The 16,248-nt window shown below is 37.0% G+C and overlaps 1 protein-coding gene across 8 annotated transcripts in view; it reads left to right on the top strand.

The window, feature by feature from the left end:
• LOC149080216 (protein kinase C-binding protein NELL2-like) overlaps nucleotides 1-16,248 on the top strand; it is a 192,184-nt gene that overhangs the window by 83,136 nt on the left and 92,800 nt on the right. For 6 of the 8 annotated variants that reach the window (XM_089239276.1, XM_089239273.1, XM_089239277.1 and 3 more), the window contains one exon: nucleotides 13,561-13,711. The exons of the other annotated variants lie outside the window; for them this stretch is intronic. In XM_089239276.1, the coding sequence (XP_089095402.1) occupies nucleotides 13,561-13,711 (151 nt within the window). The remainder of the gene's footprint in view (nucleotides 1-13,560; nucleotides 13,712-16,248) is intronic. 8 annotated transcript variants of the gene reach the window in all.

Below are 16,248 nucleotides of genomic sequence, written 5' to 3'. Positions count from 1 at the left end.
TTTTTTCTCAATCCCCCCCCCCCCGGACCTTTCCATGCCCCCAAGGGGCGATATTGCCCATTATAGGATACTCTGATCTAACTGATCATAACTTCAATAACAATCTCTGTTCCCATTCTTCTAATCACTATCACCGAATATTATTACCAAAATCTCTAGTTGTCTGATCAATAATTTCATGGTCGGTTTTCTTTCACCTTTCGTAGTTTTGTAATTTCTGAACTCCGGATAATCCACCTTCGGATAATCGAGGTTCTACTGTACTTTCCATTTCTTTAGCAATCTTGTTCCAAACAATGTTTGTCGTAAAAGCTTTTGGCCTCAAGAATATCTGTATAAACATTTTATGCAATCGCAAAATTCCCAAAAAATTAGAGAAACTGCTAATGAGGTTGTACTTACCAAGATTATTGTTGCTCTGCTGCAAATTGGGCTTTGATGATGATTCCTTCATCATGAAGGATGAGTAAGGATGCAACGATCGATCAGCGTTGACTTGAAAATTTGTAACATGAACACTCAACGATGACACTTGTATTAAAAAACAACTGGATGTTTCTTCCTCTTCTTATATGCTATAGTTAATATGACAATCCTGTTTTCGGTATTGTCAACTCTGTACAGAAAAATTTCTCACGTCTTCGTGCGCAACCATTTGTCGGCAATTACCTTTTGTAACTACTATAGTTCTGCTGGTCAAATGGTGATTTGACCAGCCGAATTCATCTTTTGTGAACATTTCGGATGTCTTTTATTCTTCGTTTTTTTCTCATGGTTAGTACATCTGGACAACATAAAAATGTAACCCTGTGCTAGGTTCCTGAAGGAGGGACACATAGATGTGTGTTACTTAAACACCTATAAACACATGATTCAGTGAGATGGCGGTATCCATGACTGAAAATTTCGGGAAATTTCTCACGCTTCCTCAGGGAAAAATTTCCAATACATCTGGCTGCCCATTCGTGTGCGTCTTTGTTCGGAATTCGCCTATATATATGTGTGTGTTTGTGTATGCTCCGCCTCGCTTCAGGGCAGTTGTATTCTAGAAAGGCTACTAAATTTCTACAGTGGAACAAAAATAGTCAAAGTGCCACTGACAGGAAAACTACAACATCCATCTCATTATTGCTATCATATAATACATTGCTACCTCCAGAGGGGTGTACAAACAATGAGGAAGGAGATCGTACAGGAAGCGATATAGACCCGTCAACCAGTTCCCAAGTTAACAAGTGAACTGTTGAACAGTTTTCTCCTTTTTTTTTCTTTTTTTTTTAAAACTCATAATGGGTATCTGTCACAGGCATAGTACAGAAGTGCATTCAAGAGGGTTCACTGATGGCATTTTCTACTTCTGTCGCCAGCCGATCTACAGAGACAGTAAACAATCCTCAGCTAAGAAAAAATAAATTAGTGATTGCTCTTTTCTGATGCCCGTGTCAGAAGTACGTGCTTTGTTGTCCTCAATGGTTAATCCTGATTGCGACCCAACGCTTTTCTTTGATCTTGTCCCAAAGCGATTTGCCTTGTCCTATCTACCCGCGAAAGCTGGTTGTCTGGGATAACTACTATATGGTCATACAGGCCCCCTAACTAGGCTGGGGCAACCGGGGCATTGCACCAGGGCCACATGTCTAATTGGGAGCCACAAAATAATGTACATTTATTTTGCATAATAATAATCCTTTCCAAGGGCCCCCAGAAAAAGTGTGCCCTGGGGGCCCTGAAAAGGCACGCTATGGTCCTGTGTTCATAGAAAAAGAATTTTCTCCCTAAACATGGAAAGAAAACCTATAATTTTTTCTTTGTTGAATTAATTTTCAATTTGAAATCTTATAAACAGATGACCGAGAGAGAGGCTTGAAAAGATCTCTCGACCAAAGATCTCGTTGTAAAGTCATAACTATTATCATCAGACATTGCACTATAAACATGCCCCCCCCCCCCCGCTCAACGGTGGGACTAACCAACACCTTCTAGAGCAAGATGCTTTAGAAGGTATTGGACTAACGGGGCTCCAGTGTGGGGGGACGATTCCTCCCCCCCCCCATTTCATTTTTTGTTTTTCACACGAAAAATTCACTATATCCACCAAAGGCCCCAGCCTGAGGCCCTGATGCAGGATAGGGGATGCCTATAACATCTCTTTTATAGTCCTTGCCAACAAAATTAGTGAAATGGGATTACTCGTTATCAAGTTATCGCAGCTTCCGGTCATTTTTATTTGGTCCCCGAGTGACGTTATACCGAGGACTGACTATTTATGATTTATTGAATTTTAAATACATACATTTTGCGGCACTTACATACCGATATTGTGCATGCATTTCACTATTTATAAAGGGGTGGCCAACCTGCTTCCTTAGGTGATTGAAGATTAATTTTTACTTTTTAAATTGAAGAAATTCTTTTCAATTTGTGAGCGATATTTTTCTTATGAATGAATGAGTCTTGTAGCCAACTTGTAGGCTATCTCCCTCCCCCCCCCCCTCACCGATAATGTGTAGTAGGCCATCTTTGCAATGACCTAATTGATAACTTTTTATTGAATTAGTTTTAGTTTCGTTTCTCATCTTCGAAATTCCCAACCAGATGGGGAGAAAACGTTGGGGGGACGGGGATATCACATACCGCATTGGCGTTGCTGTCACTGCCTTTTCAGTCACCTCATCAATAAAAATTATACAGTTTGTACAATTTTTATTGATACACATGCACAATTTAGATTAGGATGTTCAGTTTTCCTACTCAAAAATTCAAAAAAAAATTCTAATTTTCTTTCCTAAATGAGCATTCTTACGAAAACGAAGAGCCAGTCAAATTATATTAGTGGAGGGTGCAAATCTGTTCCACAAAACAAGGGTTATGGTGTTGACTACACTCTTTAGGAAGACGTTGGCTGAGGTGTTGGGCAACATTTAAAATTTCCATGAGTGCTGCGAACGTAAATAGTTCAGGAATCCCATAGTTATAAAGATAATATTTTGTATTAATTGTTAAAATGTAGTGGTGACTTAACGAATGGGCCAATAAATCCCGGTCGAGGGATTGGTCTTGGACCTTTGAAAAATTATCATTTATTTTTCATTTCCTTTTTAAAATCAATATTATATCAATATTATATTCACTTGTTTATTAGATTCTATGTTCTACCCCCACCCCCAGTCAAATTTTGTTGTAAAGGGGCTTGAAAAATGTTTCGGCATCGGTCCTCAAGATCTGTTATGAATGGGCATTTAGAATGTGCTTTTTTCCCCAATATTTTTCAAAAAAACATTGGGGGGCGGGGCCTAAAAGTTATTGGTCCTCCCGCATATACGGGACTCAAGCGTGTACGAAGGAGAGGGAGAATGCATTGCACAATGGTTTTTTTCAGTAATTACTGGGGAGGCTCAGTCCCCTTACAAAATTTATTGCGGCGGGGGGCTCAAATGGCCTCAGCCTCTAGGTTCTGGCACCTATTCTTTATAAAGTGTAATTTATTTCGGTTTCAATATCATTGCTTCCCAATTTTCAACCTCCCCCCTCCCCCCACCATGCATCTTTGGGCTTATTTTCATGTCGGCACCATGGCCGTCCTCCGGTCGCAGTGAACAAAAGAAGAGACACTCAGTTTTTGCCACAGGCAAAGAAGAAAGAGCCCCCTCAACACTTCAAAGAATCTTCCTCTCAGCCGTGCCTTCTGGCAGTAAGGATTGGAACCGATGGAGGGTGCAATTGGGAATTGAACGGCAGGGAAGAAATGAGATAAACGTATTGTCATGGAACAAGAAAGCCAAAGACCATCCAGATTTTTTAAAAGAACTAAAATTTTGAGCAGATTGTTTCAATTAACTAATTCATAATTAGGACAACTTTTGGTTAAAAAAAATTTTTCATCATTGGAAAATGAATAAGCCATATTCATACGAATTTTTGGGGGGGCTGAGCCGCGTCTTCAAAAATGTTGGGGGGGCTCGGGCCCATGGGCCATATAGAAGTTTACGCCTATGCTTTTGATGTCCACTAACAACACTGAGTTTGTTGGTTCATTAACAGAACACCCTGAATAGTATAGGCCTATATGGCCTGCAGACAGAAAACAACTGATTTTGAGGAAGAATGCAAATGGATTTCGTGACCATATTTCTTCAAAATGAAAACGGGACATCTCTATTTTTCCCCATAAGTTGTCAAGTATTGATTACCAACTAACGGAGTTTCACTTTGTTATGTATTTGCACAATTGGGAAAGTCCAACAAGAAATTGGCAGTGTGTTCACATGGACTATGCAGGGACCCTTCATATGACATTTCTTCTTGTCATTGATGCGAAGTCTAAATGGCCAGAAATCTGCTACATGAAGAAAGCTCCAGATTCTGCTATTACAATTCATTTCCTATGCGAAATATTCAGTCAGCATGGACTGCCAGAAATTTCCGTTAGTGACAATGCTTCAGTTTTCAAATCACGAGAATTCATAGACTTCTGCAAACGAAATGGTATTCAACAAAGAATGATAGCTCCTGATCATCCCTCAACAAATGGACAAGCAGAACGTTTTTGTCTAACTCTGAAGACAAAACTGAAATGCATAGAATTTGAACGAGGAACACCCCACGAGAAATTATGTAAGCTACTCTTTCGGTGCAGAACTGCACTTCTTCCACGTGGAAAGACACCAGCAGGATTATTGTTGAGAGAGAATCTTAGAACGAAGCTAGATCTCCTCAAACCTACAACTCAAGAGACATACAAGAACAAAGCAACACAGCCAGTTTTCGGCAAATTTTTCAAAGAAGGAGATAGAGTACAGTCAAGGAATTACACATATTCAAGCCTATGGAAGTATGGAACTATTCAACGATTGGGTCATGTTCATTATCTAGTTGAAATCGATGACACATATATCATCACATTACAGATACACATCAAGAGAGATTTTGAACAGCTTCGACGGTGTAAAGTCGACCGACAGTCTTCTCCAACTCCTATTGAGAATCTCCTATTCCTACAAGACACTTCCCTCGGAAGAAATCAGTCACTTTTAGTGATCATGTAAGTCAACGAGAGATTCCTGCAGTTTGTTAATACAAGACTTCATTTAGGGTAGATGTCTCTACTGAAACAGAGCAAACTTCAGGTGCAACTTCTCGATCATCAATAAATGTTTTTCCTTCAGCTCAGACTACTCAACTGAGACACTCAACACACATCAGAAAACCAGTTCAAAGATTGAACTTGTGACTGTTCATTACTAAATGTTAATTTTTGTGTATAATTTTCTATTGTATTATTAATCATCTCTTAATTTAGTATGGGAGAATTGTTATGTATCTGGCAACACCAGAAAACGTAGTTATTATGTTGTGTGAAGGTGGCAATGAGAGGTGCCAATAACATTCTGGGAACGAGTCTGTTTAAAATATTGTCAGTAATTAAATAGTGAAAAGTTACAGCGTAGCTGATTATTTAATTGTAAAATCAGTTTCCTTTTCAAATACAATAAACACTTGAAATGACTGGTATATTGGAGAATATTTTATATTTGCGGCCAAGGCCCACTGGCAATGTTTCTGAAATTGCCACTGAGCTGTCGTCGAAACTGCTAATTCTGTAACAGAATTTGATATTTTTTGGTTTTACTTAATGAAGAAGTGTGATGTCATTTTAAATTAAACATGACTTATTCCAAAAGCAATGCTTAGTCAGTATCATATAGGCCAGTGATTTCCAACTTCTTTGAGACTGGAACTGTAAATTGAAATCTAGACAATTAAAGGGAGGACTCATTAAGGAGGAGAGAGCTAATAAACACACAACATACCTCTATGGTAGTAGGAGCCTGAATATTTATTAAGAGAATACAAATTAAAGATATACGGGTGTACATAACTGCCTGGTGGCGACATCTAGTGGATAAATTCGGAACTTAACATTTTCAATACTCCCACTTAAGTTTCGAATAAATAAACCATAAACAATCAAAATAATTGTAATAACCACAGAAATCAAAATCGCTTGATTAAATAAAATCAAAAAATACACACAACAGTGAAATAACACATCATTGGACACAATAATGAAAAAAGAATCTTCTCAGAAAAACAAATGCAATCATGAAAATAACACAGTTGGTTCATTTCAAGCCCATTACTTGAGCGCACATTTCATGTTTTGATCTGTGGACAGTTTTTGTCAAATAGTCTATCGTATTCGAAGTGTCTATATTTCTGACAATGATATGGCCAAGGTTCACAGCTTCACGCACAAAATGATGAATATCTATATGCTTTGTTCTTCCATGGTATACACTATTTTTTGTCAAATTTATGGCCCCATTATTATCACAGTAGAGTGGAACTGGTTTCACAGAAGACAGCAAGTTCTTTTACTATCTTGTTAATCCATATAGCTTCTTTAGTTGCGGCAGACAGAGCCATGTACTCTGCTTCTGTTGTACTGGTCGCAATGGTTGGCTGACGTTTACTGCACCATGACACTGCTTTTCCGGCGATAACGAAAGCATATCCAGTAGTTGACCGACGATCACTCACGTCATCTCCAAAATTGGCATCACAGAAGCCAATCACTTCCACAGCATAATCCTTGGAGTATGTTAAGGTCGTGTTTGCAGATCCTCGAAGGTATCGCATAATTCTTTTTACACCAGTCCAGTGTGGTTTCCCAGGATTGTTGCAAAACTGGCACACAAGATTTACAGCATGACTGATGTCTGGCCTTGTTGTTTGCGCTGCATAAAGCAGGCTTCCAACAACTGCTTGGTATGGGACAGTAGACATCTTCTGCTCCTTTTCTGCATCATTAGAAGGTGATTGAATTTTTGACATCACTTTGCTCGGGTCTAATGGTGTTGTCACAGGATGTGACTCATGCATGTTATATTTGTGTAGCATACTCTCCACATAATGAGTTTGATTCAGGCTAATGGACCTTATTTTCCTATCTCTTTCAATTTTAATACCTAAGCAATAACTAGCCCTTCCTAAATCTTTCATTTCATAGCGCTTTAGTTGTGTTTTAGCCCAATTTGTAATTTCTACACAATTACTAAAAATAAGTCATCTACATATATGGTAACAATTACTACTTTGTTAATTTCCTCAGTTTTAATGTATGCACAACTATCAAAAGAACTTTGCCTAAATCCCATCTCAACTAAACCTTTTTCTAGCAATTGATACCAAAGCCTACCACTTTGCTTTAAACCATCTAAAGCTTTATTAAGTTTAAGTGCTTTTCCTTTCAAATTTTCCAGATAGTATTCACTTAAACCCTCTGGAATTTTCATGATTTCCTCATTTAAGGTTCCTTGCACAAAAGCCATAACAGCATCCATTTGATCGATTTCCCAATCATATATAGCTGCATATGCTAGCAAAACTCTTAATGTCACATAACGTACAACTGGTGAAAATGTTTCATTATAGTCTATCCCTTCAACTTGAGAGAAGCCCTTAGCTACTGGATGAGTTTTATATCTTTCTATCTCACCATTAGCATTGTACTTGATTTTGAAGATTCATTTGCAATCTACGATATTTTTATCTTTAGGCCAATCAACAATTTTCCAAGTATAATTTTTAATGTGACCTGCAATGGTTTCAGATATTGAATGTTTCCAGTGATCTGCATCAGTGCCATTTAGAGCCTCATCAATGGTTTTTGGCTCATTTGGGAAACAATCTGTTGCTAATGCTTTGCCTATGCAAGCACGATTCAAATCTGGCATACCATCAGTATTATATTCTTGGTAACAATTTGGGAGTCTTATTTCTCTATGTGGGCGAATCAATACAGGTGGAGCATTATTTACACTATCCATTGAAGTGCTACTGTCATGATCAGTGTGTGCACTTTCAATATGGTCATTTTCAGTGTCTTTTGAAAACGTTCTCGCTAACTACTACATACTTTAATTGTTTCATCTCGCTATCTACAGGATCAGTTCTGTTATCCTCACTATCTAAAGAACTGGTTTCCCTAACCATTCTCCCACTGAATAAAGAATTATCATGGAACTGAGGTTTCTCACCTATCACTTTATGATAAATTTCATTTTCCAAAAAATGGACATCCCGTGCATTAGTTATTTTCTTAGTTACAGGATCAATCAATCTATATCCCTTTCTTTCATGGAAATAGCCAACAAACATTATTTCTTCTGCCTTGTCTTCCTATTTTGAACATTTTTGTTTTGGGATATGAGCAAATGCTCGACATCCAAACACTCTCAAGTACTCTAAATTTGGTTTCTCACCATAAAACTTTCATATAGAATCATGTCTGAAACTGCTATAGTAGGAGAGATGTTTTTACAGTGATTTGCTGTTTGAATTGCTTCAGCCCAATAAATAGGATCGAGGTGGGCATCCACCAACATTGATCGTGCTCTTTCAACTAGGGTTCTGTTGGTACGTTCTGCAACACCCATCTGTTCAGGTGTATAAGGGATTGATTTCTGATGTAAAATACCCTTTGAAGCTAAGTACTCTTCCATTTTAGAGTTCACATATTCAGTACCATTATCACAGAGTGCAAAACTGATTACTTTGCCAGTTTGCCTTTCTACAAATGTTTGAAATGCTTTGAATTTTTCAAACATTTCTGACTTGTTTCTTAAGATTACCTTTTAGGCTGGAAGACTTAGTTGTCAAGGATGACATAGAACTCTTCCAGTTGAATCAAATCTAAACACTACCAGTGAAAGCTCAACATTTAGCAAAAGAGACACAAAATGATGAGTTGGGTCCATTGCTGAGGAAATTGAAATTCTGTGAACCTTTGGGAGGGAAGGAAGCAGAGTACACCTTGCAGGACGGATGTATAATGCATGGCCAAAGAGTTTTTATTCCGAAGAAATTTAGAAATCAAATTCTTGATGAACTCCATCAAGGCCATCTGGGCATTGTTAAAATGAAAGCAATTGCTCGATCCTACGTACAGATCCGCCAGTAACAAATGGAAGTTCGGAACTGTTCTCAACAAAGACTGAGTTCTACACTACACTGTAGATGTAAATGGAACTCTCTTCCGACGTCACATCGACCAGATGAGAGCAGCTGGCAATCAAGTTCAGCCAACCTTGGTGGTACCTAGAGTTTCAGGCAAACTTTCATCAACTCCTGTCGCTTCTAACTCTGAGGTACAGATTGCTCCAGAACAGAAAACTCAGGCAGAGATCAGCAGCGATCTACCAACACCAGCTAAGGCACCAGCGATGTCCAGTACTTCCGTTCCTTTGCGACGTTCCCAACAAACCAGGAAAGCTCCTGTCCGGTTGGATCTTTAAATTAGCAGGGAAGAATGTGGTGTCCTTATAAGAAATGACAAAAAGAACTAAAGGGATAAGAACATACAACGCCACCTAGTGTTGTGTAAGGGGAACTAGTGAGTTCCACCTCGGACATTAAGTAGACAAGATGTCTAAATGTTCTGCTCTTTCCACTTTATAAATTCTTCCTATACATATATATATATATGTAATCTATCTAAGTCCAACGTAATAATAAATACTCATCAAAATAAATACCCATGTGTTATCCACTCGGCTAACAAAGTGTTAAAGAAAAAACAACAGCTCCCCTTTTTTTTTTTAATTAGCGCTTTTGAAAATATTTCTTTAATTTTATTAATTCATGTGAAAAAAATTCCTTTCATCAAGTTGGTATCGATCCCATTGAAATAAATAAATTAATGACTTGAAGTTTTCCAGGAGGTCTGTGTCTTTTTTGCCCTCTTCAGAAGCTGCCCTTGACTAAAACCCAGGAGATTAAGGAAGGATAATTTTTTATTTAACCACCTGCAAATGATCACAAGAATATGGAGCACCGCCTTTACATGATCACACCAGTGCTCTCTCCTACATTCGCCTCTGTGTGAGGCCTATGACAATTTAATCCTTCAAGCTGGTTCAGAAATGTAGTCAAAGCAAATGATTATGATGACTCATCTTCTAAGAAGTCAAGGCTAGCCATAGATATTCAAAAAGCATGATGGTGCAGCGGGAAAAATCTCTTGACATAGAGAGTAGAGCGAGATGTATAGCATATGATCTGCAAATGAGGCCTGCAGCCTGTGACATACCATGTACTGAGATCCGCATAGAGGGATCAACCCTAGATCAACCTATGGTTCACTTCCCATAAAAATGTATTGAAAAAAAATTTCCAATATAATGGATGTAAATCCGCTGTTAGCATATTTTTAATTGATGCACCAACACAGCAATTTAATTAGCTAAAGTAGTTTCAGTTTATTAGTATAGGCTGGAACTCTCATACAGTGAAGCCTGTCTAAAGGTCTGGACACGCATATCGGCACCTTGCCCGAAAGATGTGTGTGCCGAGTGTAGGTCATCACTCGGTAAATGAATTGCACCATACTAATCAGTGCAACCATTCACATATCTCTGCATCGGGGCCAAGCACTGTCACCGCAATAAGTCTCTGAGCCATTTAGTTTATTTTTTACAGTGCTGTCTCAGGCGACCACTGATAGACAGCACCTTCTTTTCCAGCCCATCTCATTAATGGCAGTAAATTGCAATATAGCGATATGGCCAGAGTTGGTGTTTGGTGAAGTAGTAGCAGTACTGTCTTCAGAGAGAGAGAGAGCAGATATGCATTATGTATCTTTTATGAAATCTCATTTATTTTGCTTCTCAATTTTCATTAATTCTGAATTTTCAATAAGTGGAAATATTTCTTCCATTAATTTGAAATTTTCATCGAATCCAGAATTATTTCTTTTATTAATTATGAATTTTCATTGGTACTGGAAATATTTCTTTCAATATATTTCTTTCAATTATTTTTAATCCATCGATTCTAAAGTTTTCATTATTTTTTTAATGTTTCTGACATTCAAAAAAAAGTTTAAAATTACCTCCATCAATTTTTGTGTTAATTAACATTTGTGTATTTAATTTTTTTGTATGAATATTTCTTAGCACTCTTATTCGTATACCGATTCCCCTTCCCTACAAAATACGAAATTTTGCAAATAGAAGGGGGGTGTCCTACACATTTTTTATGTATATAAAGAAAACGTGGAAAAGCATTTTCACAACTTCGTGGCAAACGATAAGTTTAAAACTACGTTCCATAGCGTACAACAAAATATTGATAGGAAGAGTTTTGTTAAAATAATAATTCAAACATGGAAAACCAATTGTGTTTAATTTCCAATGCTCCATAAATGAATCATTGTTTTGGTTTAAACACACGTGATAAAAAATGGTTCAATTTTTTTTTAAATCTTAAATGAGATATTTAAGGATTAAGATATTTATTATCTTATAGGAGATATTTTAAAGTTGGTACTTAAATCAAATCACGTAACATGTTAAGCCATAAATGCTCAACCCATGTCCTGTGGGCCAAATGTGGCCTGCATTACACTTAATAGGCTGCTTTAAAATCTTGATGCAGCGGACACAGCTCTGTTAAGTTAGCAGCCAGCATACAGCAACGACATGGAAAAGTGTGGTTTCAAAGGAGGCAATCAGAGTCATGGCAAACTGACGACTGAGCTAGGGTCCTAGCCCAGTGTGGATACGTGTGTCCAAACCTTAAGACGGACACTGTATGAGATGGAAACCTGTCTTAAATGGAATCAAAATATAGTCTGGATTAGTGCTTTGATTTGCACTTTTATAAAATGGAAATTTGTCTAAAATGGAATATTATTTCAGTCACTTGACATTTCATTTCATATAGGTTTCACTATATTACATCCAATCAGCAAAATAAGTAATAAAGACAGTGTACATTGGTGATGTTTAGAAATTTCAGATTAGATCAATAGAAGTTATACACATATATGTTATAGTACACTTACAAAAATAGCTAAAATAGTTAAGAGTAAAATATACAGTTTGCCTCGATTTTAATATTATCTATTAACAAATAAAATCTTATGAGATATATGGAAAACTGGCTTAGCAAAGGGATTACTTTACTGATTTTTCAGGAAAGTAAAACAATATCGCTTCACTAAGCCAGTTTTCCATATATCTTGTATTTACAAGGGAGAGGACGCCATTCTCTGCAAATAAAATCTTGCTTAGCAAAGTTGAGTAGTTTTACCTTGAATTTTATTTCCAATCCCCTCAATTTATTTATAAAATCAATCCCTGCGATTTTAATAAATCATTGAACATGTAAAAGTTCATCAGCTTTCAAAAAATTACACTAAGGAATCGACTCTTTCTAGATAAAAAAATATATTTTTAGAACTTTTTGTAGTGAAATGATACCAAAAGATGTACTTTCTAAAATACAAAAAAAAATGGAGAAAAGAAATTTGTATAACAGGTTTTTTTTAACCATGTACAGTAAAACCCTGTTACAACAATGTTCGATGCAATGATAAATTCGTCTAAAATGATATTTTTCATGTCATGTTTGTAAATCCCTTTAGTCTAATATTAAACTGCTGCCTCTTGATGTAACAATAATCCCTCTTCAATATTTTTGTGGTCCAGAGAGTATCATATCGAGGTTTCACTGTCTATTTAAATATACACTGTATTATATAGGGTTAAAGATGACTAGCCCCCAGAGTACAGGGATTATCCCTACCAGTGTTGCCAACTTAGTTATTTTCCAACTAGATCTTTTCTTTTTTTAGTCATTTAATTGGAAAAAATACCCATCTAGTTTTGCTAGCCTTTCTCAAAAAAAAATATTTCTTGTGTACTAAATTATTAAATTACATAAAAATATGGGAATATCCTGGGTGTGAATAACAACTAAAATTAAATCTGGTGGTTTAAGCCCAGTTTCTAGTTTTAAATGAAGAATTTAGTTGGAAAATTTTTTGACTGTTGGCAACACTGATCCCAACCTTATTCATAGAATTTTTGTGTTTTATAAATTCACTCGTAATGAGTAGAAAAGGTCTTGCTTCTGGATGTGGGGACTGCTTAAAAAGAGGGGGTCACAATAAATTATGATCTAAGCTGAATCACAATGAAATGTCAAAAAAAAGATGCTCTACCACTCAACTTTTGAAAGGAAGTTGCTTTGGCAACCCTAGAGAGAGAGGGAGAATCTGTCCCTTTTGTGCGTGTAAAGGGGTCAAAGAAAGACCCCCTTTCCCTCAGAGTAAGGATGTGAAAGCATTTCTTTCTGATTAAGTTTGATGTAATTATTTGCACTGAATAGTCTCAATTGACTTGAAAGAGTAAATATTTTACTTTTGGAACACAATGTGTGTATTCATTGCCAGAACTACAATAGTATTGACAAAATCATCTTGGATCCATTGAGAGTGGGGCATTAATTTATTATCATTCAGAGGAAAAAAATTCTATTTCATTTGTAAGTCCATTGTAATGACAGTATTTTACATTATATAAGCTGTCGTTATAACAGACTTATACTGTGTTTCATACTTTAATGAAAGATGGTGGACATTCCGTGTGATGCTCAGGCAGTCTATAGTATGCTTTCTCTTTTTTCTGCATTTACTTCTGGTAACATCCATGTTTTAACTTCATGTTAATTTTTTTCTTGTCCTTATTAGGCTTCATAAATTCTTTTAAATTGCAGGAGATGTAAGACATTTGCAAATGCCAATGGATATGTATGAGAAAATTTCTGAAGTTCTTTCAGATAGTAATGAACTAACATTTCTTGCCACTTTGAAGCAAGATGAGAAGAACACTGGAGCTCTTTTTTCTTTTTCAAATGGAAATGACAGGCAAGAAAATATTTCATTCTTTATTTCCCCTAAATATATCAATAGTTTAATTTTATGAGATCATGACTTTATGTGCATCAGAGCCAGCAGCATTGCCCCAGCATGCAGAGCTGCAGGGGGACTCTAAGTAGGCTAATTGGTTGTAAAAGGATTAGCCTCATTTCAAAACTAGTTCAATTTTTTCAAAGCTTTAATTGTAATTTCTGGGAAATACCCTAACATAAGTACGATGAGAAGATGAAGGATATTGGAGAAAATTTTGACGGACAATCATAGTATCTAAAGTAAGCGTGAAATGAATAATCTCTCACTGGTTAGTCGTGGTACAAAAGAATAAGAAAACTGGAACAAAAAGAGAATAAAACTATATTTGGATCAGACATTTTTCTTCACACTTCTAAGAAGACGAGACTTGTTCGGATTCGCGTGAAACTTTTTCGAAGTCATGATATTGTATCTAATGATTGATAGACTAACCTTTATAGCACAATTGAAGAATTGTCTTAAAGGAATGAAGAGTGTTATAAGTATAGATCTATACAAAGTTTTGCAACCACACCCACAGTTCTTCACAAAGTCCTTGGAAGGATAAACCCTTTCTCATGCTCTAAAGAACTTTCCGTGCAATTTCCGAAAGACCTTTTCACTTTATTTTCATCACAGTGCCTTTCAGGTAGATCTTCCTCCTGAGAAAAGGTGAAGCACTTAACAAATGTTTAACAGGTTCAAGTTTCCCAAATGTGTATACAGCACTGTTTGTTTTTAGCTGTTACAGTTACTGTGCCAAATCAAAGCCAATAAAAAAATTGTCTCAGAAGTTCAATGAGAAATGAAGAAAGACAGTGGCGTTGCCTTGTTTATTGAAAATGAAAAAATCAGAAAAATAAATATAAACTGTATGATAGACCAGTTTCATCCCAAAAATTCAGGGAAAAGATTTTTAATTTAGTCTGATACGGTAAACCTCGATTTTAGTGTATCTGGCAACTGAAGATAATAAAAGATGTGGAAGATGGTGACAGAACAAACAACAAGAACAGACGTACTGTCCAGATCTTCAAGTGTTTGTAGAATAAGAACAGGGTTTATTTTGTATTATAATATGTTGAATTAATGTATCTTATAGTTTAATAAAACACATTTTATTTTAGTGTGCATTTGTTTTCTCGTGATAATTGTTCTTATTTTGGGTTGCTATATTTTAGTTATCTTTGACATTCATATTTTTTATGAGCATTTTTTTTTTAACCACTTCGTTGGGTATTTTGCTTTTTGTGGCCTTTATATCTGTATATACAGTCGAATCCCATTATAACAAACTCCAAGAGACCGGAGAAATCACTTCTTTATAACAAAATTTTGTTATTAAAGAATTCCAGGTTTTGGCATTGTTCCTATGTAAACTTATCTGGGGGATTAGAAAAATGTTTGTTAAAATGAGATTCTCGCTATAACACGGTATTTGTGTTGAAACAGGATTCGACTATTTCATATTTGGTGGCAAGGATAGGATGGCTGAAAAAAAGCCATTTCCACACATTTTGACATGTGTCCTGTCACATTTGATAAGTTGTTCAACCAATTATAATCACTTTTATATCACTATTTGCAGCAATAGGTATTCAGGGTATGCCAAAAATTGTTTTGACGTGGTTTTCAGATTTTGTTGTGAAACACTTCTAGGGTGAGTTATTTACCTGACCCCTGTGTCATACTGAAATGATCTGAGGTGAATGGGATCAAGATCCCTTTAGGCCAGCAGTTCTCAACCGGTGCTCTGCAGAGCCCTTAGGACTGACCTGTTTTGTTACGCAGGCTTCTTCCCAAATCAGTCTCTGGTGTAAAGGGTTCCGGTGCCACACTGAAGCTCCAGGATGCAATGGCGCAAGGTCTTGTGATGCTCTATTATGTCGCTGAGCCATCTCATTTTGCCTTTCTAGCAACTTTGCATGGACTTCAGGAACCTGCGGTAGAGTGAATTGTAGACGCTGGCTACTGGTTGGCAGGCTCGTCCGTGTAGGTCTTCCAAAGATCCTTTGCACTGGACTGCACCTCAGTTGATCATCTGGCGTGTTACGTTGAGCTAATAAGCCCAGGTATGGGACCTCTCCTGAGCAAGCACACTTTTTGAAGATAGATTTCACAATTTTAACAGCAGATTCCGCCTGTCCATTGGAGCGGCTGTTCCTTGGGATCGACATGAGATGACGGAAGCCCCAGCCATTGGCAAAATCTAGGAACTGTTTGTTCTTGAATTGCGGACCACCGTCTGTGATGAGCGTGCAAGGAATTCCGTGCCGAGCAAAATGATGCTTCAATTTGTGGATTACTGTGCTAGAGTATTTTGGAAGAAGTCTACTTCTATGAACTTGCTGAAGTAATCCACCAGGACCAAATAATTTCGCTCTTTCATCTGAAAAATATCAGCACCCAGTTTAAGCCATGGGCCCGGAGGAATATCATGAGCTATCATCGTTGGAGTTGACTGGGCTGGAGCGAAGGCAGTGCATGTGCCATATGACTCGACATACTGCCGA

This window comes from Pholcus phalangioides, unplaced genomic scaffold, assembly GCF_987345545.1.
Source record: "Pholcus phalangioides strain wild (caught in Gottingen) unplaced genomic scaffold, Ppha-v1.0 ptg000011l_1, whole genome shotgun sequence".
NCBI classification, from domain to species: Eukaryota; Metazoa; Arthropoda; class Arachnida; order Araneae; family Pholcidae; genus Pholcus; species Pholcus phalangioides.
Note: the sequence above shows the minus strand (reverse complement) of the source record. Positions and strands in the feature narration are given on the sequence as shown.